This window comes from Chanodichthys erythropterus, chromosome 8 (genome assembly GCF_024489055.1).
Source record: "Chanodichthys erythropterus isolate Z2021 chromosome 8, ASM2448905v1, whole genome shotgun sequence".
Lineage (NCBI taxonomy): Eukaryota > Metazoa > Chordata > Actinopteri > Cypriniformes > Xenocyprididae > Chanodichthys > Chanodichthys erythropterus.
This window is the reverse complement of record NC_090228.1, coordinates 32,369,265-32,394,994: the sequence shown is the minus strand read 5'-3', so window position 1 is coordinate 32,394,994 and position 25,730 is coordinate 32,369,265. Positions and strand designations below refer to the sequence as shown.

Below are 25,730 nucleotides of genomic sequence, written 5' to 3'. Positions count from 1 at the left end.
CATTCAGGTCAATAATATTAGCGAATTATTCACTAATATTCACTAATGCAATGATACTAAACGCATTCAATCAGGATTTAAGTACCATCATTAATTAACAACGTGATCTGCTTTGGTATCTAATTATGACTGCATCTTTCTTTTAGTGCCATTATCAACTTTTATGTCTTAAACTCTTTCCACACTGATGACATATAAAATAGTTCTCACCTGAGTGTTTTCTTTGTGTGTGAACAATAAGAGTTATTTTACGTAGGAAACTCTTTCCACAATGATCACATGTGAATGGCTTCTCTCCGGTGTGAATTTTCATGTGGGAATAAAGGTTTCCTTTCTGACTGAAACTCTTCCCACACTGTTGGCATGTGAAAGGCTTCTCCCCAGTGTGAGTTCTCATGTGGTTGTTAAGGTTTTGTTTTTGATCAAAACTCTTTCCACAATGAGAGCAAGTGAAGTTACTTTTAGATTTGGTCTTCTGAATTTTTTTTCGTGATGAAGCCCTTTCAGTCTGTATGGACTTTTCAACATTAATGACATCACATGTCTTGTTTTGATCTTTCTCTTCAGTTTCTTTCAGTTCTTCAGTTTCTTCTTTCAGTGGCATAAGGTCTAAAGCAAAAAACATACAAGTTAATAGCAGTTTAATGGCTAAAAGCAACAGGCATCACAACCAGGATAAAAATATTAGAATATCAGAACCAACATTGTGCTACAAAACTGCATTGTTATCGACCAGGAGTGACTAACCCTGGTCCTGGAGAGCCTCAGTGCTTAAGAGTTTATCTCCAACCCTGATAAAACTCACCTGCCTATAGCTTTCTAGCAACCTTTCAAACCTTGATAAGCTTGTTAAGGTGTGTTTGATTAGGGTTGGAGCTGAAGTCTATAGGACTTTGGCTCTCCAAGACCAGGCTTAGCCACCCCTGTTAATAACCAATCCTGAATCTGCCATTCAGATTAAAAAAAATTAGAAAATACAGTCCCTTTTCCCTAATGCAGTGGTACTTGTGAACAATTTCAGTCAGGATTTAAGAACCATCATTAAACAAAGCTATGAATGACATGCTTTGGGCATTTTATCATGAGTGCATCTTTCTTCTAGTGCTATTAGCTCTTTTGACAATGGATCACATTCTATTGGATAGTTTTAGAATTATGTTGTCACTTGTTGATAACCATTAGCATGGTTCAAGTCAAATCTATCCAAATGCTAATATTGTGTGTAAACAAACAAACAAACAAACATCTTAAAACACAAGTATGGAGTGCAACAGAGCTCAATATTAGGTCCTCTGCTTTTCTCCTAATATATGCTGTCCCTGAGGCACATTATCATTAGAGTTCACTATGTTTTCTATATGTATTAAAGGGGTGGTTAATTGAGATTTCACTTTTTTAACTTTAGTTCATGTGTAATATTGCTGCTTGAGCATAAACAGTATCTGCAAAGTTATGATGCTGAAAGGTCAATGCAAATGGAGATGTTGTCTTTTAAAGTTATGGCAGTTTAATGCCTACAAAAACGACCGGTTTGGTCTACAACACTCTTCTTCCTGGGTTGGTGACATCATAAACCCTGTTTTAACATAAACATAAACCCTGTTTATTACCTTTACAAAAATGCTACTTCTCAGTCATGTATTCAGCTACAGAAAAGCTTTAATCAGAACAATATGGAGCAGCAGTAACATTTTCAAGTGACATTAAACATATATTAAAAACTGAGCAAAAAAAGATTCTGCTTGATGCTCTTCATCATTACTGCCATTAATTATATTTCCACTGAAGCAAAGACTATGACTTTTACCTGTAATGGTAAGGGCAGGGCTCTCAAGTCTCACGCATTGGGCGTGAGACACACGCATTTCAACCCGTTCACACGCTCACACGCCACATCTTGTATTTCTCACGCAGAGAAATCTCCAGGATAATGCACAACAAGTTGCGCCGCTATTAGAGGAATCAAGCGAGTTCCCCATAGAGTTCAGAAGGCCCTGCCACGCACCAGTTAATCTAATAAAAAAAATATAGCTACCGAACAGCCAATCAGAAAATAGAATTACTGTATCCGGGTAAGATTTAGATATTCCCGCCACAAAAATATTTATGTTCTGATTCCAACGACACATTCTGTGATTCACGGGCTCGCGCACTGATTCAGATGCTCGCTGAAGTAGTTAGCTACAGAGGAGGATATCTGTCAGTCACATTGATTCACATCTGGCTACAGACTGATCGTGATCGATGTGGGACCATATCCTATGAGTACAGTAAGTCATACTTGGGTAAAATTGGTTTTATATTCGCACATTCGGACTTCTGATAAATTCAGACTTTCCAATAAATGTGCAATAAATTAATGTTTGCGAATTTTAAGCAGCGACATATTGACAACCAATGATTGTCAACTTACAACATTTTTCACAGTCGATCAAAATAGGCAAGTATTGTTTTAATGGCATATTTACTTGTGAATGTCCACTAAATGTAGTGTGATTAACAAGGCTATTGAATACGGATGGCCGAATGTGCGAATATAAAATCAACTTTACCGAAGTGTAAGTCATCTCATCAAATTGCTGGGGAATATTTGTGTCCAGGCAGCTGGTAGGTTAGTTAACAGTTTGTCCAGAGTACTTTTACGTGAACTTGCCTGGCTAGTAGTGATGGGCATTTTTCCAAAATATTGTATTCGAATATTTGGGCTAGAAAAAATTTTTTTTTAAAGCTGCAGTCCGCAACTTTTCTTGTGTTAAAAATGTACAAACATTATATAATGAGAATATACAACATGAATCCATTTTCCAAACCGTGTTTCTGTCTTATCCTGAATCATTACGGTACACTTATAATAAGTGTTTATATTCAGACTATTTCAGACCAGACTGGTAGGACTCGCCGCAGAGTATGTAACTTCGTGACTCGCCATAGACATACCATGAGACATACACGGAGAAAAGTAGCTCCGGCTAGAATGTTCCTCCGCAAGACGCGTGCAGTTCTGTTTATTAACCGCTAGAGGGCCAAAAATCGTGGACAGCAGCTTTAAATTACGATTATTTAGAGAAAATGAGAGACGTTTTTTATTTTTATTCAAGATGTCGTCACCATTTCTGAACAAACTTATGATTAGGTAATATACAAAACAAGTTTGTGTTTTATCTTAAAGTTTTCATTCGGTTTAAAACATTGAACAATATGTGTAAACAAAAAATATAGGCCTAAAGAACAAAAGCATTATAGGCTCAAGCAGCGAGCGGGAAAAAACACTAGTAAAGCAGAGCGCGCCTGTTATTGTGCCGAATGTAACGTACATATAAGGTACACTAGAGTCGGAATATGGTTACCATGTTTATATTGTTTCACATTACAATGTTGAGGAAAAACAACAATAAAATGTGTATGATTATATTACCATTATCTATCACTCACTCACATGCACACAAATATGCTGAATTAAATAAATATTTTTTTATTTGTACGAATGTGTCATTTTTCATATCAGACCCCCGTCGGCGCCGAAATCTCACTCTGAACTCAGTTCAAAACTTGAGAGCCCTGGGTAAGGGTCATGGCGTTTCCGGACTACGTGAATCATGACAACGTATTCCAGACAGCGAATTGCAATTGACTGGGCCAGCTAACCAATCTCAGTCCATTGCATATTTCTGAGGGAGGGGCCTCATGGAACCAGAAACTCATTTTTAGGAGAATGGAAACAGTGGTGTAAAAAGGTAAAATATATATATTTTTAAACTAAGCATTAAGACATGTTAAACTGCACCCCATAAACACAATCAAGCCTAGAAAAAAAAAAAAAAACACTGAACCACCCCTTTAAAAACTCACTACATGGACTGTGCTAGACTGGTGATAGCACATAGATATAGTGTTGCCCTATTGTTTTTTCTACTGCTCTCCTCATATGTAAGTCACTTGGGATAAAAGCATCTGTTAAATGATTAAATGTCAAGCCAATGGATTTAAATTTCCTCACAATGTGATGAAATGACAACTTTCCAAGTTAGGAGAGAGTGTTGCAGCTTTATCAACCAACTGATGATACATAACGAAAATAATCACCAATTAATTGTTTATTAATCACATCTGCACACAGTGCATGGAAAAAAATCCCCCAGTCATGTCACTTTACAGTAGTGAATAATGCATTTCTGTGGATCCCACACTGTTTGCAGGTGTAAGGACTCTCACGTGTGTGACTGTTCATGTGTGAATCATGAGTTGCTTTATGTTTGAAACTCTTTCCACACTAATGACGTATAAAACATAACTCACCTGAGTGTTTTCCCTTTGTGTGGGAATTAAGGGTTATTTTACGTCGGAAACGCTTTCTCTTATCTCCAGTGTGAATTTTCATGTGTTGTTTAAGGTTTCCTTTATCAGCGAAACTCCTTCCACACTGTTGACATGTGAAAGGCTTCTCTCCAGTGTGAATCCTCTTGTGTGAATCACAGGTTGATTTAAGTCTGAAACTCTTTCCACACTGATCACATGTGAACGGCTTCTCTCCAGTGTGAATTTTCTTGTGTTGTTTAAGGTTTCCTTTAACAACGAAACTCTGTCCACACTGATCACATGCGTAAGGCTTTTCTCCAGTGTGAATCATCATGTGTCGATTAAGGTTTCCTTTATCAGTGAAACTCTTTCCACACTGTTGACATGTGCAAGGCTTCACTCCAGTGTGAATCTTCATGTGTGAATCAAGGGTTGATTTAAGTCTGAAACTCTTTCCACATGTGAACGGCTTCTCTTCGGAATGAATTTTCATGTGTTGTTTAAGGTTTCCTTTGTCAGTGAAACTCAGTCCACACTGGTGACATTTGAAAGGCTTCTCTCTAGTGTGAACGATCATGTGTCGTTTAAGGTTTCCATTTCTAGTGAAACCCATCCCACACTTTTGACATGTGAAAGGATTCTGTTCAGTGTGAATTTTCATGTGGTTCTTAAGGTTTTGTTTTTGTCTGAAACTCTTTCCACAATGAGAGCAAATGAAGTTACTGTTTGATTCAGTCTGTATGGATTTTCCAACATGAACAATGAAATCACATCTCTTATATTCATCTTTCTCTTCTGTTTCTTTCAGTTCTTGATCCTCTTCTTTCAGTGCCATCGGTTCTAAAGCAAAAAAAAAAAAAAAGATCAAAGTTAATAACTCAAAGCAACAGACATCACAACCAGAATATAAATATAAAGATATCAAAACGAACATTTTGCAACAAAACTGAATTGTCATAGACCAATCCTGAAACTGGGAAACGTGCCAGCACGATTTGCAGTATTTTTTTTCACTTTGCAGCAAAACGGACTTAAAATACTCAGAGACACAAGTAATGTATCAATTGAAACTATAGAATATCTTCTTTTATTTGTGTACACTCAGAGTAAAAACAAAATGTTGTGCTTTTTGCAAAATAAAGAAAACTAACATGATGCGTGAACGAAGTCCAATCTGATAGTTCTCAGAAAATGAACTGTAACTTAGTAAATACTAATCACAAAAAAATTACACTTATGTTTAAAGAAACGTTAAGATGTCAGGTTTTAAATTGTTTAAGTCAAATCAAAAACAAACATTCTGTGTTTATGTAATATGTATGAAAAGAGAGCCATGTCAGAAGTCCGTGATTCAGCTCATTATCCACTGATGCGACCACGCCCACGGAGCGTGCGCTATTCAGACGCAAATTCAGTCAATACATGCATACATCATCTCAATCGTGTATTTATTGTCTTCAAAAGTGTTTATCTGTATGTTAAAGCCATGGTTAGCGACCTCTGGAAGACATGCTGTTAGTTCCTGAATGTCCTGTTCTTCTTTAGATTAATTTATCCATTGCTCACAGTGATGACAATAAATATTAAATAAATATTACTCCTCTGTATAGAAAATAGACATAAACATGAGAATCCATCAATATTTCTCCAAATGTGCATGCTTTTAAGCTAAAAGTCTATATATGCCACAGAGGTAACATTATTGTTCAGACACTTTGCATCACAGAAATACATTATATTTTAAAGTATATTATAGAAAACCATTATTTTTAAATAATATTTGACAGAATATATCATCACTTGCATTGAGCTTAGTCAATACTCGTCTCAGTTGAGTCCAAATGGTACTCTCCTCGCATTAAGGGTTGTTCTTAGAGTACAGCACTCCAGAGATCTAGTCGTAAGGTTAAAGTTTTTTTGTGGGACCTCCTTGGTACATCGTTATTAAGAGATTCTTTTAAGTAAGAACCTCCATGGTAGGTCAGCCCCTGTTGGAGCTGGAGGTTTGCCTCTCATTAGGGACCCTATGTAGAGTACTCAGCCTCCAGAGTGCCCTAAGAAGCACTCTGTAGGTCCTAGTTTAAGCAGAGTAACTCTCCTTGATTGCAAGGGTTCATAGTGCTATACTGAGTCCTGCTGCCTAGGATGCCTGTCTCTGCAATCCAGTCTGAGCTTGTTACTGTCAGTTTGCAGTCCCTCTTTCTGGATGTCTCCTCTATAGGCAAGTGTGAAGGAGGTTTTGAATGATATGAATATGAATGAGGTTTTATGAATGTTTATGACAACTGTCATTAAGTGTCATTCGCTCAGTTATGTCATTTTTAATGCAAAGATGACATTGTTTGAGATGTCCGAGTTATGACAACTTGACATAAACCAATACATCATAACCTGTCAGTGTCTTTGTCATGACAACTTGACATCATTTAGCTTTATGGGTTAACATTACATTAAACTGTCATGTGGTTGGTTTTGACATGAGGCCATTATAATAGTGTCATAAATATGTATCTTGAGCTCAAGTACAGTGGTACAAATTGAACTTGTCAGTAAAATGTCATTAAGTGATAATACTCTGACAAATAATTTTATAACAGCGTCATGACTATTTTTCATTTTATGTTTTTATTTTGTTTTTTGTTTTTTTTTAAGTTTCCTCCAACAGAAGGTCAGATAATAGACAATTTCAAATTTCTTAAAAAATATGACACTGTTATAAAATAATGGTAACACTTTCTTTTAGGGTCTTTTAACTAGTTGCTTATTACTATTAGCATTCATATGGCTAAAATACTGGCTATTTATTAGTACTTATTAAGCACATATTAATGCCTTATTCTGCATGATCTTATTCTACATTCTTAATCCTACCCAATACCTAAACCTAACAATTAACTATAATAAGCAGTAAATTAAGAGTTTATTGAGGGAAAAGTCATAGTTAATCATTTATATGTGTTCCCTATACTGAAGTGTTACCAAAATAATGTAATGTAATGTTAACCCATAAAGCTAAGTAGTTTTTTTAAGTTAAATCTGCTATTAATCTGCTATGTCATGTTTATGACAGGTTATGATGTTTTACTAATGTCAAGTTGTCGTAACAAAGACATCTCAAACAATGTCATCTTTGCATTAAAAATGACATAATTGAGCGAATGACACTTAATGACAGTTGTCATAAACATTCATAAAACCAAGATTATGAAGGTATCATGTCAGTCTTATGCACACCCCTTCAAGTAAAGTGTTACCGATTGTTCAACTGCTGTCCTCATCTGTAAGTCACTTTGGATAAATGTCTGCTAAATGATCAAATGTAAAACTAATAAAAGCTGGATTTACATTTCCTCACAATGTGATGAAACTGCAACTGTCCAAGTTAGGAGAGAGTATTGTTGATTTTGCAGCTGAAAATAATCACCAATTCATTGTTGTTTATTGATCACATCTGCACACAGTGCATGGAAAAAAATCCCCCAGTCATGTCACTTTACAGTAGTGAATAATGCATTTCTGTGGATCCCACACTGTTTGCAGGTGTAACCGTGTGTTCACACTGCCGCCAGCGAGAGCATCAACATTCGCCTTGGACGCCCTGCCAACAACGCTTTACTGTTCGTTCAAACCACCGCCGGTGGGAGGGTCAAGTTGCGGCAACCTATCTGAATCCTCTCAAGCGAGGACCTCTGCATTCTGATTGGTTGCTGCCAACTGCGTCATAGCTCATTACCATAAAGTTGACTTGATTTCAACTCTCCTCGATGCTCTCACCGTCCAAGACGCGCCGGTTTGCTCTCGCCGGTGCTCGCCGCCGGCTCTCATCGAAAATGAATGACTTCCTGTCACTTTGACGCCCTCACCGCCGGCGGTGGGAACATACAGTAAGGACTCTCACCTGTGTGACTGTTCATGTGTGAATCATGAGTAGCTTTATGTTTGAAACTCTTTCCACACTAATGACATATAAAACATAACTCACCTGAGTGGTTTCTCTTGGGAAATTGGGAATTAAGGATTACTCTACATTGGAGAAACTTTCCATACTGATCACATGTAAACAGCTTCTCTCCAGGGTGACTGTTCATGTGGTGTCTAAGGTTTCCTTTATCAGTGAATCTTTTTCCACACTGAACACAACCAAACGGCTTCTCTCGAGTGTGAATCCTCTTGTGTGAATCAAGGGTTGATTTAAGTCTGAAACTCTTTCCACACTGATCACATGTGAATGGCTTCTCTCCAGTGTGAATTTTTATGTGTTGTTCAAGGTTTTCTTTATCAGTGAAACTCTTTCCACACTGTTGACATGTGAAAGACTTCAGTTCAGCGTGAATATTCACGTGGTTTTTAAGGTTTTGTTTTTGATCAAACCGCTTTCCAAAATTCAGAACTTGTGATGAAGTCGTTTCAGTCTGTATGGATTTTTCAACATCAATGAAGTCACATCTCTTAAACTGATCTTTCTCTTCTGTTTCTTCCAGTTCTTGATTCCCTTCTTTCAGTTCTTCGTCCCCTTCTTTCAGTTCTAGATTCCCTTCTTTCAGTTCTAGATCCCCTTCTTTCAGTTCTTGATTCCCTTCTTTCATTGCCATCAGGTCTAAAGCAAAAAAATACAAGTTAATAGCAGTTTAACAACAAGCAACAGACATCACATCCAGGATTAAAATATAAAAACCAACATTGTGTAACAAAACTGCATTGCCTTCCTGAATCTGCCATTCAGGTAAATTCAGGATTTAAGCACCATCATTTAATAAAGCTATAAAGTACCTGCTTTTCACATCTTATCACGAGGGCATCTTTATTCTAGTGTTATTAGGTCTTTTGACAACGGATCACAACATTCTATTAGATAGCTGTAGAATAATGTTGTCACTTGTGGATAAGCATTAGCACGGTTTAAGTCAAATCTATCCAAATCAACAAATAGACGTCTTAAAGGGGTGGTTAAATGCGCTTTAACTTTAGTTAGTGTGTAATGTTGCTGCTTGAGCATAAACAGTATCTGCAAAGTTAGAGATATTGGAGATATTGTCTTTTAAAGTTATGGCAGTTCACTGCCTACAAAAACAAGCTTCTTCCCGGGTTGGTGACATCATAAACCCTCAAAACACGCCTCCGGGAAAACGCAACAAAGTGGGCGAGGCCATGTGGTGCAGCATGTGGAAGCGAAGAGTTGTGTACACCGGACGCGAGTGGTGCGGCGCCTCAAAAGATAATAGAACCCATTATAATAGGTGATATTTTCTACACTGGATGCGGCGCTGAAGACAGATTCCAGAATCTACACGAGTTCAATGCTGGATTTACACAAAGGCTATTACTGAAAGATGAAGCAGTTCCTACTTTAAAAGCAGAAGCTGCTGTTTATTGGCTTCAAACTGTATGTTTTATTGTTAGTAAATGTCTTTTAAACCTATAGTTCTGTTGCTATTTTTAATGCATCTAGGACATATACAAAGAGCAACTCGTTTTTGCTTCGCTAGCCAATTAACAAAATGAAATACCATTAATAAACGTCCTTTAAAAGCCGCGATTGCGATTGACCCTCTTCATCCAAGTCTAATTCGGCTCAATTTGATACAGCAATATAGACGCCATTATTTACATTTTGACTGAAGCAACGGATGGTAAGGGCCGTGTCATTTCAGCGAATCAAGATACACTGGGCCAGCTACCAACCTGCTGACCAATCTGAGCACATTGTGTATTTCGGAGGGAGCGGCTTCATAGAAGCAGGAAGTCAAATGAGCCGTTCATATGACAGTGAAAACAGAGGTGTAGAATAAAAGGTAAAATATATGAAAAATACAGTGTTTAAAAAAAAACTAAGCATTACGACATGATAAACTGTGCCCCAAGAACACAGTAAAGCCTAAAAAAAACCAAAAAAAAAACCACTGAACGACCCCTTTAAAAAAACAAGTATGGAGTGCAACAGGGTTCAATATTAGGTCCTCTGCTTTTCTCCTAATATATGCTGTCCCTGAGGCACATTATCATTAGAGTTCACTATGTTTTTTATATCTATTACAAAAACTCACTACATGTATATAATGTACTAGACTAACTGGGGACTGACGACAGCACTTGAATATTGTTGCCCTATTGTCAGTTTGACTGCTTCTACTGCTCTCCTCATCTATAAGTCACTTGGGATAAATGTCTGCTAAATGATCAAATGTAAAGCCAATAAAACCAGGATTTACATTTCCTCGCAATGTGATGAAACTGCAACTGTCCAAGTTAGGAGAGAGTATTGTTGATTTTACAGCTGAAAATAATCACCAATTCATTGTTGTTTATTGATCACATCTGCACACAGTGCATGGAAAAAAAATCCCCCAGTCATGTCACTTTACAGTAGTGAATAATGCATTTCTGTGGATCCCACACTGTTTGCAGGTGTAAGGACTCTCACGTGTGTGACTGTTCATGTGTGAATCGTGAGTAGCTTTATGTTTGAAACTCTTTCCACACTAATGACGTATAAAACATAACTCACCTGAGTGGTTTCTCTTGGGAAATTGGGAATTAAGGATTACTTTACATTGGAGAAACTTTCCATACTGATCACATGTAAACAGCTTCTCTCCAGGGTGACTGTTCATGTGGTGTCTAAGGTTTCCTTTATCAGTGAATCTTTTTCCACACTGAACACAACCAAACGGCTTCTCTCCAGTGTGAATCCTCTTGTGTGAATCAAGGGTTGATTTAAGTCTGAAACTCTTTCCACACCGTTGACATGTGAAAGACTTCAGTTCAGCGTGAATATTCATGTGGTTTTTAAGGTTTTGTTTTTGATCGAAACCCTTTCCAAAATGAGAGCAAGTTAAGTTACTGTCAAATTCAGTCTTCAGAATTTGTGATGAAATCGTTTCAGTCGGTATGGATTTTTCAACATCAGTGAAATCACATCTCTTAAACTGATCTTTCTCTTCTGTTTCTTTCAGTTCTTGATTCCCTTCTTTCAATGCCATCAGGTCTAAAGCAAAAAAATACAAGTTAATAGCAGTTTAATGGCCCACAAGCAACAGACATCACATCCAGGATTAAAATATCAAAATCAACATTGTGTAACAAAACTGCATTGCCTTCCTGAATCTGCCATTTTGGTAAATTCAGGTTTTAAGCACCATCATTTAATAAAGCTATAAAGTACCTGCTTTTCACATCTTATCACAAGGGCATCTTTATTCTAGTGCTATTAGGTCTTTTGACAACGGATCACAACATTCTATTAGATAGTTTTAGAATAATGTTGTCACTTGTGGATAAGCATTAGCACGGTTTAAGTCAAATCTATTCAAATAAACAAATAGACATCTTAAAGGGGTGGTTAAATGCGATTTATTTCACTTTTTTAACTTTAGTTAGTGTGTTATGTTGCTGCTTGAGCATAAACAGTATCTGCAAAGTTACAGTGCTGAAAGTTCAATGCAAACGGAGATATTGTCTTTTAAAGTTATGGCAGTTTACTGCCTACAAAAACGACCGGTTTGGACTACAACAAGCTTCTTCCCGGGTTGGTGTCATCATAAACCTTGCAGAACATGCCCCTGGGAATGCACAACAAAGTGGGCAAGGCCATGTGGTGCAGCATGTGGAAGCAAGAGTTGTTTAAACCGGACGCGAGTGGCACGTCAAAAGATAATAGAACCCATTATAATAATAATCTGTGATATGTTATACACTGGATGTGGCGCTAAAGACAGCTTCCAGAATCTACACAAGTTCAATGCTGGATGGCTATTACTGAAAGATGAAGCAGTTCCCACTTTAAAAGCAGAAGCTGCTGTTTATTGGCTTCAAACTGTAAGTACGTTTTATTGTTTGTACATGTCTTTTAAACCTATAGTTCTGTTGCTGTTTTTGGTTGCATCAAGGACATAAACAAAGAGCAACTCGTTTTCGCTTCGCTAGCCAGTTAGCTAAATTCTACAAACACCAACAAACGTCTATGTTCATAGACAAACAGTTATAAATTAAATTGCTATAAATTAAACTCTACCTTTACAAAAATGCGACTACTCAGTCATGTATTCGGCTACAGTAAAGCTTTAATCAGGATAAAACTGTATATTGAAAGCTAACAAACAGCAGTGACAGCATCTAAAGACTTTGACACAAATACAAAATGAAATACCATTAATAAACGTCCTTTAAAAGCTGCAATTGCGATTGACCCTCTTCATCTAGGTCTAATTCGGCTCAATTTGATACAGCAATATAGACGCCATTATTTACATTTTGACTGAAGCAACGGATGGTAAGGGCCGTGTCATTTCAGCGAATCAAGATACACTGGGCCAGCTACCAACCTGCTGACCAATCTGAGCACATTGTGTATTTCGGAGGGAGCGGCTTCATAGAAGCAGGAAGTCAAATGAGCCGTTCATATGACAGTGAAAACAGAGGTGTAAAATAAAAGGTAAAATATATGAAAAATACAGTGTTTTCAAAAAAACTAAGCATTAAGACATGATAAACTGTGCCCCAAGAACACAGTTAAGCCTAGAAAAAAAAACACTTAACCACCCCTTTAAAAAAAACAAGTATGGAGTGCAACAGGGCTCAGTATTAGGTCCTCTGCTTTTCTCCTAATATATGCTGTCCCTGAGGCACATTATCATTAGAATTCACTATGTTTTTTTTATACCTATTAAAAAAACTCACTACATGTATATAATGTACTAGACTAACTGGGGACTGATAACAGCACTTGAATATTGTTGCCCTATTGTCAGTTTGATTGCTTCTACTGCTCTCCTCATCTATAAGTCACTTGGGATAAATGTCTGCTAAATGATCAAATGTAAAGCCAATAAAACCTGGATTTACATTTCCTCACAATGTGATGAAACGGCAACTGTCTAAGTGTGACTATTCATGTGTGAATCGTGAGTAGCTTTATGTTTGAAACTCTTTCCACACTAATGACATATAAAACATAACTCACCTGAGTGTTTTCTATTGGGAAATTGGGAATTAAGAATTACTTTACATTGGAGAAACTTTCCATACTGATCACATGTAAACAGCTTCTCTCCAGGGTGACTGTTCATGTGGTGTCTAAGGTTTCCTTTATCAGTGAATCTTTTTCCACACTGAACACAACCAAACGGCTTCTCTCCAGTGTGAATCCTCTTGTGTGAATCAAGGGTTGATTTAAGTCTGAAACTCTTTCCACACTGATCACATGTGAACGGCTTCTCTCCAGTGTGAATTTTCATGTGTTGTTTAAGGTTTCTTTTATCAACGAAACTGATTCCACACTGACCACATGTGAAAGGCTTCTCTCCAGTGTGAATCATCATGTGTGAATCATGGGTTGATTTAAGTCTGAAACTCTTTCCACACTGATCACATGTGTAAGGCTTTTCTCCAGTGTGAATCATCTTGTGTCGATTAAGGTTTCCTTTATCATTGAAACTCTTTCCACACTGTTGACATGTGAAAGGTTTCACTCCAGTGTGAATTTTCATGTGTTGTTTAAGGTTTCCTTTATCAATGAAACTGATTCCACACTGATCACATGTGAAAGGCTTCTCTCCAGTGTGAATCTTCATGTGTGTATCATGGGATGATTTAAGTCTGAAACTCATTCCACACTGATCACATGTGTAAGGCTTTTCTCCAGTGTGAATTATCATGTGTCGTTTAAAGTTTCCCTTATCAGTGAAACTCTTCCCACACTGATCACATGTAAAAGGCTTCTCTCCTGTGTGGATCTTCATGTGTCGATCAAGGCTTCCTTTATTACTTAAACTCATTCCACACTGTTGACATGTGAACGGCTTCTCTCCAGTGTGAATCTTCATGTGTCGATTAAGGCTTGCTTTCTGACTGAAACTCATTCCACACTGTTGGCAGGTGTAAGGCTTCTCTCCAGTGTGAACTCTCATGTGGTTTTTAAGTTTATATTTTTCAGCGAAACTCTTTCCACAACAAGAGCAGGTTAAGTCACTGTTATATTCAATTTTTTCAGTCTGTGTGGATTTTCCTACATCCATGAAATCGTGACTATTATGTAGATCTTTCTCTTCTATTTCTTTCAGTTCTTGATTCTCTTCTTTCAGTGCCATCAGGTCTAATGCAAAAAAGATAAATGGAGGTTAATGGCAGTTTAGTGCCTCAAATCAACAGCAATCAAAAGTATGAAAGTAACAAAACTGGGTTTCTATTATTGACCAGTCCAGAATTTGCCATTCATCTCTATAATATTAGGAAATAGAGTCCCCTCTCTTTGCTATGGTACTTGTAAACAATTTCAATTAAGAATTTAAGCACCACAATTTATTAAAGTGATACGTGACCTGCTTTTGGCATCTGATCATGAGTGCATAAATACTATTAGCTCTTTGACAATGTTTTACTGGATAGCTTGAGAGTCATGTTGATAAGCATAAACTTGAGTGTCATTTGTTGATAAGCATAAACATGGTTTAGGTTAAATCTATCTGCTTATATTTTGTGTTAACATACCGACATCTTAAAACTAGTATGAAGTGCAACAAGGCTCAGTATTAGGTCCTCTACTTTTCTCAGAATATATCCTTAGATTACAACATAATGAAATTGCACTGTCCACTGTTAATGCAGTGTATCATTGATTTAGTGGCTTTATCAGCCAACTGATAATACACAATAGTAGAATTTTACTGTTTAATTTTATTAATTAGGTTTGCAAGCCCAGGTCCACAACTGCTCTTCCAGAACCCCTTGACCCAAGTCCTCTGGTCCAGATTATTACAAGTAAAATATCTAGCTAGAAATTTTACTTCATAACTTGTTTAAATATGTTTTGTTTTGTTTTTTTTTTTGTTTTTTTACACAAACACTACATTATTAACCCTCCAGAGCATACGTTTATAGTGGATGGAAGCAATTTCTTCAGCTCATACTCACTGATCCCTGTCACTGCCATTATAAAGCTTGGAGGTGTCAGGATTTTTATGTCATCAGAAAGAAGAAAGCCATATACACCTAGGTTGGCTTGCCGAATACACCTGGTACTTTAATTAATACAGATTTTGATCTCCATATCCATTTACATATATATATCTTCCAAGGGGTTTTTTCCCTCCTAGGACTTTTTTTCCCAGTGCTAGCACACTGGGTTTTTCTCCTAGGGGGGTTTTTCCACTCCAGGAGTCAGCCGGCTTAATGTAGCACCATCTTGTATATGTTACATATTACCACGCTTGTTTGTACAGCTTATTTTTAACCACTTCCCTTTTTTCTGTGCTTCTAATATGTAAAGCTGCTTTGAAACAATTACCAATTGTAAAAGCGCTATATAAATAAATTTGACTCTTTGTCCACTTCTTTCCTAATTTTTTGAGTGGAGTGTCTATGGGCGGGTAAATGTATGTTTTTTTTTTCAATCTAACAGACAGAGTCTTGTTCCCTGTTCTCAGGGAACTATGGTTACATACGTAACCTGAGACGTTTTATTGAACAAGACTGTTATACTACAATGTAAGAAACACAATAAATAACACATATACGTTATGTATCATTACAATTGCCAGTAGAGGGCGCAGACGCAGATTTTGAACAATTAGCACAGTGTCCGACATTGTAAAGAGCGATACCATTGTGTATTCTGAGGGGATTCAGGGGGAAATTAAAAGCAGAAGGTCTGTTCTTTTTTTTGATATACTGCATGTTCAGATATTCATACAACAAAATATTTATCCCTTTCCGATGAGGAGGATATTGCATTCTGGCGCTTCTCCATTCGAGTGCTGTGATTGGCTGCTGGCATCAGAGGGGGCACACACAGTGTGGCCCACCCTTCTCTCCCCTGTGGAACTCATTTGCATCAAGCACAAAGTTGGAAGTCTTTGCAGTGTCTTTAAAGTTTACCAATGCATTTCTCATTTTCCAAACAACCACCAGAATACCTTTGGCAATATTCTAAACAAATAGAGACTAAACATGATGGAAAAAGACTGAATTGTCATGCATTCATTCAATTGTACATTAACAGCTGTATTTGTGTCAGATGTTGCACTACAAATAGCTGTCACTGAGAATACTTATTTATGTGAATAAGTATGAAATGGATGTGTAGTTTGCATCAGTTCTAAGGTTTTCAAACATAGTTTTGAATGGATTTGGATGGATCTTTGTGATCTCTCTTTGTTTCACCCATTGCTGCTAAGGTCCCGAGGAATTTTTATGGCAGTCTCTGGCCAACCTTAGGAAGTAGTCTCTAGATGGGTGAAGGGCAGAAACTGCCTGTGGACCAATGAGAAGTCCTGTCCTTCCCACTCTTGGTACAAGAGGTTTTCTTCTTGCTCTCAAATAGAGGTCTGGATGTTGTCCTTACAACTTTATCTGATGGCGTTGGACAGTTTGTTTGTGTTAGTCCACCAAGATCCAATCAAAATGTAGCAATCCTTTGTAGGGGTCGACCGATAATCGGCGTGGCCGATTATCGGCGCCGATATTAAGCATTTTTATTGTTATCGGCATCGGCCATTTTCAAAACCGATTTGCCGATAAAACCATTTTATTTTGAAATGCGCGATCTGGCACTGATCCAGCCACCTCAGTCAGACCGCACCGCTCTGTGGCTTAGACTAAGCCCCGCCCATCGTCCATCTGATTTGTTTGGAGTCACGAGCCTGGCCAATCAATACGGCTGGCGCGGCTGGAAAATGTTCCGCTCTCACACTGAAAGCACAGGAGCTGCTTCAGTGATCATCATCACACATCAATAAGTTATCTCTCGAAGGTAAGAATGCAGTAAACGTTCCTGAAGTTGCAATAAATCACTACACTGAAGTTGCAAAACACCTAAATATAATCGATTTATGATGACAAGCCCCGTTCAGTTATTATACTCTGAATTCCCGGTCAATGTCCGTCATTGCAGTGATATGCTTTAACGGATCATCACATCAGTGCTGAGATAGTGAAACTAAAACCTACTTCTCTCACCATTCGGCCAACTTAACGTTATATTGTGAATAGATTATCAACACGAATTAATTTACTCACGTCTGCTGCGTTTTTTTTTTTTTTGTGTGTTGTTTACATAGCTTCATTGAACAGCGTCCGTTCCGTTAGGGCTCTTAGTCAAAAAATTGCGCATATTTGGAGAAATGTTGCTTTATTCTAACATGATTGCAAAATAATTTATCATACAGATTCAGAATTACCATTATGCAATTTTGAAGAGCTGAAAGGGCATCATGCGCGAGCTCTGACGCCCTGACGCGACGCGAGCTCCCTATTATGATTTAGTTATCTCCGCGGCAGCGCTCTCTCATTTGACTAATAACCCTATGCTAATAACGTAAATTGTCAATAATCTCACATTGCACGTTTCTGGATGACGCTGTCCTGTATACTACTAATTGTTACCCATTTTAATTTACTTTATAAAACTTCAGTGAGATTGTTTATTTTCCATTATTTGTTCATTTGTTGCTGTTTAAATTTGCTTTAAGTTTTACTTTGTTTATAGAATGCTGCTGATGGATGCTCCCAGCACTTTTTATGTTTGTTGTTATTATTAATATTAATGTTGTTATTATGAACAGTTCTCAGAATTAAAGATGTGTTAAAATAATTTAAAGAGAGTCTTTGTCAGAGGCCTTTTTATTCTTAATTTTGACATTAATTTTCATTTTTACACTAGACACATATCGGTTCAAAATATCGGTTATCGGTCTCCTTGATCTGTAATAATCTGTATCGGCATCGGCCCTGAAAAATGCAAATCGGTCTATCCCTAATCCTTTGTCCGCTGTTATGGACAGAGTGGCCCGGCCATAAACTAGGCCCTAGAATGTGCTGTTCACTACAGGGCTATTCTCAAAAAGTTCACCCCTGGGAATTGTGCGCATGACGTTCTTCAAAAATATCATTAATTTCTGCAAAATATCATTCATTTTCTGCTGGACATTTAAATAAGGATATGTATTAACCACTTTTTATTTGTATTTAATGATTTACATTTAATGATATTTCTGTTATTATGGTCAAACTTATATTATTATTGTTTGGAGTGTTACTTGTAATGCCTAAATTCCCCCTCAGGGATAATGGACTATATGCACGGTTACTTCCTAGTTGTTGTTAAGCCAGCTTGGGCATTTCCGGTGAAATTTTAGCTGTTCATTCTGTTGTCGCTGTACATCGACACAAAACCATCAGTGGTTGACTTTTTAATGTTGTATTCATATTTTAATGCAGTTTCACATTTACCTAAGTTTTATTGATTGCAATAATGACAAAGCTATTGGGACTGTAATTAGACACACACACGTTTATTTTCCAGCACTTCAAATTTTATTTTTAATGTGATGACCACAAACATTATTTGTTCATCCTTCTAAGATTGTCCCCATTGTAAAACCGGATGTTTCAAAATTTAGGAAATTCAACATTTGATAGAAAACACTTATTTAATGGGTCATGAAACCCCAGAACACATTTTTTGAGCTGTGAACAGATATGCATAGGCTGCACATCATTGAAAACACTAAAGGTACTCAATTTTATTTATAATTTGACATTAGTTATTTTTGCATTTTTCTGAGTGATTTCTGTCTGCAGGTTTGAAAAGCAATGTTGGACCAATGTCACAAAATCTGACGTCTTGGCTCAATGTATGGGCTGCTCGAACATGCTGACGTCAACAGTTTCTGCATTTATGCATGAGAAAAAGCACATTCAATCCAATCACTGTGGTGTAGTATGTATAAGATTATAATTGCTGTATTATGCATGAGGAAGTATCACTTCTCTCGCCTCGGTCTCGTCATTCAGAGAAATATTGTTGGTGCTCGTTTCCTCAGTGCTAAAACACAAAAATGCATTTTCCTGCGACCAGAAGGTGCATGTGGATTGTTTTGCTGTAATCTACCAGCACAAATGGAAAATATGTTTGCATAAGATCGCATTACACATTACATGTCACAAAAGTGCAACTCATTCACCTCTGCGTTTGCGTTCGAACTCGCGAGCCGTATGTATGTTTCCCTCAGCACAGCAGCACATGAGTGTTGTTTGTATTTTGCTCACGATGCAGTCAGAACTGACGTTTGAATAATATGAACACATGAAAAATACAATTGTTATTATGATATACAGTGGGGCAAAAAAGTATTTAGTCAGCCACCAATTGTGCAAGTTCTCCCACTTAAAAAGATGAGAGAGGCCTGTAATTTTCATCATAGGTACATTTCAACTATGAGAGACAAAATGAGAAAAAAAAATCCAGAAAATCACATTGTCTGATTTTTAAAGAATTTATTTGCAAATTATGGTGGAAAATAAGTATTTGGTCACCTACAAAAAAGCAAGATTTCTGGCTCTTACAGACCTGTAACAACTTCTTTAAGAGGCTCCTCTGTCCTCCACTCGTTACCTGTATTAATGGCACCTGTTTTAACTCGTTATCAGTACAAAAGACACCTGTCCACAACCTCAAACAGTCAGACTCCAAACTCCACTATGGCCAAGACCAAAGAGCTCTCAAAAGACACCAGAAACAAAATTGTAGACCTGCACCAGGCTGGGAAGACTGAATCTGCAATAGGTAAGCAGCTTGGTGTGAAGAAATCAACTGTGGGAGCAATTATTCGAAAATGGAAGACCTACAAGACCACTGATAATCTCCCTCGATCTGGGGCTCCACGCAAGATCTCACCCCGTGGGGTCAAAATGATCACAAGAACAGTGAGCAAAAATCCCAGAACCACACGGGGGGACCTAGTGAATGACCTGCAGAGAGCTGGGACCAAAGTAACAAAGGCTACCATCAGTAACACACTACGCCGCCAGGGACTCAAATCCTGCAGTGCCAGACGTGTCCCCCTGCTTAAGCCAGTACATGTCCGGGCCCGTCTGAAGTTTGCTAGAGAGCATTTGGATGATCCAGAAGAGGATTGGGAGAATGTCTTATGGTCAGATGAAACCAAAATAGAACTTTTTGGTAAAAACTCAACTTGTCGTGTTTGGAGGAGAAAGAATGCTGAGTTGCATCCAAAGAACACTATACCTACTGTGAAGCATGGGGGTGGAAACATCATGCTTTGGGGCTGTTTTTCTGCAAAGGGACCAGGACGACTGATCCGTGTAAAGGAAAGAATGAATGGGGCCATGTATCGTGAGATTTTGAGTGAAAACCTCCTTCCATCAGCAAGGGCATTGAAGATGAAACGTGGCTGGGTCTTTCAGCACGACAATGATCCCAAACACACCGCCCGGGCAACGAAGGAGTGGCTTCGTAAGAAGCATTTCCAGGTCCTGGAGTGGCCTAGCCAGTCTCCAGATCTCAACCCCATAGAAAATCTTTGGAGGGAGTTGAAAATCCGTGTTGCCCAGCGACAGCCCCAAAACATCACTGCTCTAGAGGAGATCTGCATGGAGGAATGGGCCAAACTACCAGCAACAGTGTGTAAAAACCTTGTGGAGACTTACAGAAAACGTTTGACCTCTGTCATTGCCAACAAAGGGTATATAACAAAGTATTGAGATGAACTTTTGTTATTGACCAAATACTTCTTTTCCACCATAATTTACAAATAAATTCTTTAAAAATCAGACAATGTGATTTTCTGGATTTTTTTTTCTCATTTTGTCTCTCATAGTTGAAATGTACCCATGATGAAAATTACAGGCCTCTCTCATCTTTTTAAGTGGGAGAACTTGCACAATTGGTGGCTGACTAAATACTTTTTTGCCCCACTGTACATCAGAGCGCGCATATGCTCAGTTTCAGCGCGGAGCTTCGCTTTGTGTTTCACCCTGTAAAACCCAAATATATATATAAAAAAAAAAAGAGCAAATATTTTTTGACCTCTCAGATATTGCTTTAGGAGGCCTCTGATGTAGAAAATAAAGAGTTTTTAGGGAAATGTTGTAATATTGCAACGTTGGGCCTAGCTGGGAGCAGATTTTCTGTATTTGTATTCACTTTGTCTGAACAGATATACAGAGCATTTAAGCATTAATTTGCAGGGTTGATTGCTTACTTAGCCCCATAACAGTATATATCATGAATAATAATCACATAACAATCATATTTATGAATAAGCATTTATTAATAAAAATATTGAAAGAAAAATTGTATTTATAAAACTTTTTCTTCTATAACTTTCAATGTGGTTTGAATGAAGTCTGTGTTTTACAGTGATAGTCCCTAAGACTGTCCCCAAGTTCTTTTCATCTGAGAAGCACAGGCGAACATGGCACTTGCTACAGTGTATTTGTGTGTATCCATTATTGCAGTGTCTACAGCGTCCTCTCTTCTTTACTGGGAAATGTGCAATCATGTCTTTGCGTACATCCAGTGGGCGGGTTTTCCGATGACATCTTGGCATTCTGAAATGGAAAAAGTAAAAATAATAATAATAAGTGAATAATAAAAATGGGTCTTATATTGTAGATAAACTGAAAGAATACAGGGTGGTAGACCATGTGTCGAGGGTAGAGATCTAAGTATATTATCCATCAAAGTATTATAATTTCAATGCAAATGCTAATCAAAATTCCACTACTACATTCAAACAATTCTGTCTGGCTGGCCTATTATGCTCTCTACTTATCATACTAAAGGAACACATGCATCCCCCCAGAGCACTTACAGGTTCATGTTCAAGACCATTCACACCGGTCCCTGAAGAATGCAAAAGGCATCCCCCCAAAATCATTCAGAGCTCCTAATGCTATAAACTGCTACTTGGCCAACACTCAAAAAAAAAAAAAAAAAATCTCAGGATCATTTAGAAGTTAAAAAACAAACTACAAATATACAGGGAGTTTCATTGCTCTGGATGATGGAGTTCTAAATCCCACATACAGTTTATTCCTGTGTTTAATTATGGTCTAAACTAAACTAAGTACAAATTTAACAGAAAAGCACATTTAGAACTTAGTTACAATGAATCTAACAGTTTAAATTTCGATTTGTGACCATGTGAGAAGTGCAGTGTCCTTATGTAATGTGTAGGAGCACAGGCTATTTTGACTACCACTCTTTGTAGAATTACAACATGGACTTAACAAGCTCTAAATCAAATTTGATTAATGTTTTCCAAAATAACTAAATATATCTGTTATAGACATTGTAAAAAACACCAAAAAAAAAATATGTAAGGAAATTTACTTACTTGAGTCTTGACAAATCCAGTCATGTAAAAAAAGGAGATGAGCTTGACGCAAAATCTGCAGTAGAGTAACTTCATGGACCTATAAACACTTATTCTATCCAATAGCATTGTGAGGACAAACAATAGAACCCATTAACTATGTAAATGTGGTCTTGAGAGAGAAAAAAAACATTTGCAAGCCTTTTTTAAAAATTGTTGAAAGTGATGTTGTAATTCTGCAACAGTGGGCTTTACAGGGTTAACAACAATAGCCATGTGACACATAGCTCATACAGAATAAAGTATTCGAGTTTAATGTTTTTATCTCACACCAAACATTAACCAGCACTGTGTATGCACACATTTTTATCAAATCTTCTTCAAATTAATTATATGTGCAAACTGGACACTATCTGAACGCGATGAAACGATTATTCTGATGAAGGACTTCGAGCATGGACCAAATTAAACTGTCTTAAATCTCTGTCTGTTAAACTATGTCGTTTAACATCACACGAAAGTGTGAAAACTGATGGTCAAATTGAATTTAGCCGAGGAACAATGAGGTATGTCTTTATTTTCTATGCTGTCTTACGCTTGAATAACTAAATTAATGCTATGCCTGACTATTTAAGTGATTATATTCTGGTTATAAATCAAGCATTACACTACTGATGCTCAACACTGGATCAAATAACACAGTTCAGCTTTGAGAACAAAACCAACCTGTTTGTTCCTCAGGATCTTCCGGATTCAAACTGAATACTTCTTCAATCTTCATGTCTTCACTCTCCTCTTTAATAAACTCCATCTTCGATTGTTCCTTAGTTTCTTCCGGATTCAAACTGAATGTTTCTTCAATCTTCAGGTCTTCACTCTCCTCTCTAATAAATGCCATCTTAGTTTGTTCCTCAGTTTCTTCTGGTTTCAAACTGAATACTTCTTCAATCTTCAGGTCTTCACTCTCCTCTCTAATAAATGCCATCTTAGTTTGTTCCTCAGTTTCTTCTGGTTTCAAACTGAATACTTCTTCAATCCTCAGGTCTTTACTGTCCTCTCTAATAAATGCCATCTTTATAATAGTGTGTCACATAGATCTCAGTCACTTCACCAAGAGTTTCTCTGTGTGTTCTCTCTCTGTCATGTATAAAATGAGAATAATTAACAGAAAGAAAAAACACCTCCAATCTAAATCCCTGAGGGAGTCTCAATCAGATCTAGTTTAGTTCAGCGCACTGGTAAGTGTGTCAGAGTTAGAGTTAATAAATAAAATGATCTGATTAGACTAAAAACACTCAAAACTAGCACTACAAAGAACACAAACTATACAGACTAGCACTGATTCTTGAGATAAGAGACAAAGCATGTTTTAGAAGTTAGTCTTTGTTGTATACATTATTTAAACTGATATATTTGTAGACAAAGGTCTCAGCTAATGAACCACGCAAGGGAACATTTTTGTTTTGAAAATATTTTTCTCAGAAATGTGTTTACATTTACTCAATTCATAGTTTAATTTGTGTCACCTCAATCAGATGGATTAAAAGGCATGATATTTTAATTTGGTCCATCCAACAACAGTGTAAAATCTTCAATTATGTAATATCACCAGTAATGCAGCTAAATGAAAAAAATAAATAAAAACTGTAATCAATGATCTTAGGTGAATCAGACATGATATCATGCAATTCAGTTTCTGTTTTAATATTTTAACATAATGAACCAGGGGAAAAATACGTTTCTTTAAAAATTAACAAATTTAGACAGGCTAAATTACATGCATTTTTCAAATTTAGATCATGTATTAAAATAATACTAACACAATTATTTAAAAATTAAAGTAATGAATGTCCTGCGTATCCATATTTTCTATAGATATAACTTATTTTGATGAATGTATTTTTTTTTTTTTATGTGTTTGTAGGACATGTTTTGTTCCTCATCTCAAGAATCAGTGCTATTCATGTTTGTGTTTGCTGCATTTTCATCAAAAGCTCATTCATTCAAAGCTCACTACTCGCCATGACTGAATTCGTGTTTATGATAAACTGATTCACGATATAAGGAGCGAAATGAGACGCATCTTTAATGTAACTCGTGTGATTTCATTCTGTATGCTCATATAACGTTAATACATGTTAAACTGCGTTGCTTGTAAAACGTTGAAAACAACTCAACGGTTCATATAAGTTTAAATTTTAATAAAAGCTTAAAACACAGACCTTTCTTCAGCCGAATCCCAGCAGACTCAGGAGCGCGACTCAGCCTTATGATGTCACACCATTAGATCAAAATAAAAGTCCTGTTTTCAATCAGACAAATGCAGAGAAGATTTAAAATTCATGTCAGATGAATTCAGAGTTGATTTCTCGGTGAAATACTTATTTAAATACGTGTTGTCCAAACTAATGAACGAGTGTGAGATTCTGTCTCAAAGGTAAAACTGTCTGGGTGTAGAAATCATTTATACCAACATTAAAATGCAAACAGTGAGAAATATGATTATATATGATACAAGTAAAAATATATAATCACAATAGGATTAAAAGTGTGTGTGTTGAACTTCATTGTGTGTGTTGAACTTCATATGAATTTCTTCTTCTTCTGAATGTTCTTCTCATGTGAAATGTGCTGCTCCCAGCCAAACATCAAAAACACACAATGACAGAAATCCTTCAGGTGTGACACTGATTTTATACAACAGTCCAACAAACAGAAGGGTAAGACAAGGCAGAAAAAACAATTAATCATTTCACACTTAAGTTTAAAATATTCTGGCTGACCCCCCCCAGCGTGAGTTTTTTAACGTGACCATTATAGGATGTACCACTTTATTATTCCCACTGTGGCACGTCATTGCTGGTCACGTCACACACTCTAAATGTATTGTCTTGTTAGTACTCATGTTTATTTAAATGTCTGAAACCACATTATCTGGTTGTTAAACTGTGTTAAAACACTGCATATGAACAGTGCTGTGCGCATCCGACTGTGGTTAGCGCAAGCCAAAGCGCGCGCGCACATTTGAATTTGGCAGTTGATTACATGATGCGCTGAACGATTTAATCACACCGGTGTGACCGTACGCATCAAAGGGTTAATTACAATGAATTACCATTTAAAGCAGAACTAAGCAAGATTCGCGAAGCTCCCCCTACAGGTTCCTTCAGTGAATGACACTGTCATAAATACTCCAAGCGCAGCTCTGGACTACAACGACTACAACACTCGCCAGCGCAGTAGTTTTGCAAATACAGTACAAGAAAGAGGAGGTGGGTAATTTGCAAATACAGTACACTCGATGGAGGTGGGTAATTTTCT

The 25,730-nt window shown here is 37.1% G+C and overlaps 1 protein-coding gene across 4 annotated transcripts in view; it reads right to left on the bottom strand.

Moving 5' to 3' along the window:
* Positions 1 to 25,730, bottom strand: part of LOC137024716 (zinc finger protein 721-like) — a 42,021-nt gene that overhangs the window by 3,251 nt on the left and 13,040 nt on the right. For 3 of the 4 annotated variants that reach the window (XM_067392554.1, XM_067392557.1, XM_067392558.1), the window contains exons 2-8: positions 24,632 to 24,711; positions 23,136 to 23,546; positions 13,256 to 14,386; positions 10,802 to 11,281; positions 8,279 to 8,893; positions 4,297 to 5,136; positions 211 to 609 (exon numbers count right to left, since the gene is read on the bottom strand). In XM_067392554.1, the coding sequence (XP_067248655.1) occupies positions 211 to 609; positions 4,297 to 5,136; positions 8,279 to 8,893; positions 10,802 to 11,281; positions 13,256 to 14,386; positions 23,136 to 23,481 (3,811 nt within the window). In that variant the 5' untranslated portion in view covers positions 23,482 to 23,546; positions 24,632 to 24,711. Of the gene's footprint in view, positions 1 to 210; positions 610 to 4,296; positions 5,137 to 8,278; positions 8,894 to 10,801; positions 11,282 to 13,255; positions 14,387 to 23,135; positions 23,547 to 24,631; positions 24,821 to 25,730 lie in introns of those variants that run through there. The other variant, XM_067392555.1, reaches the window with a different exon arrangement.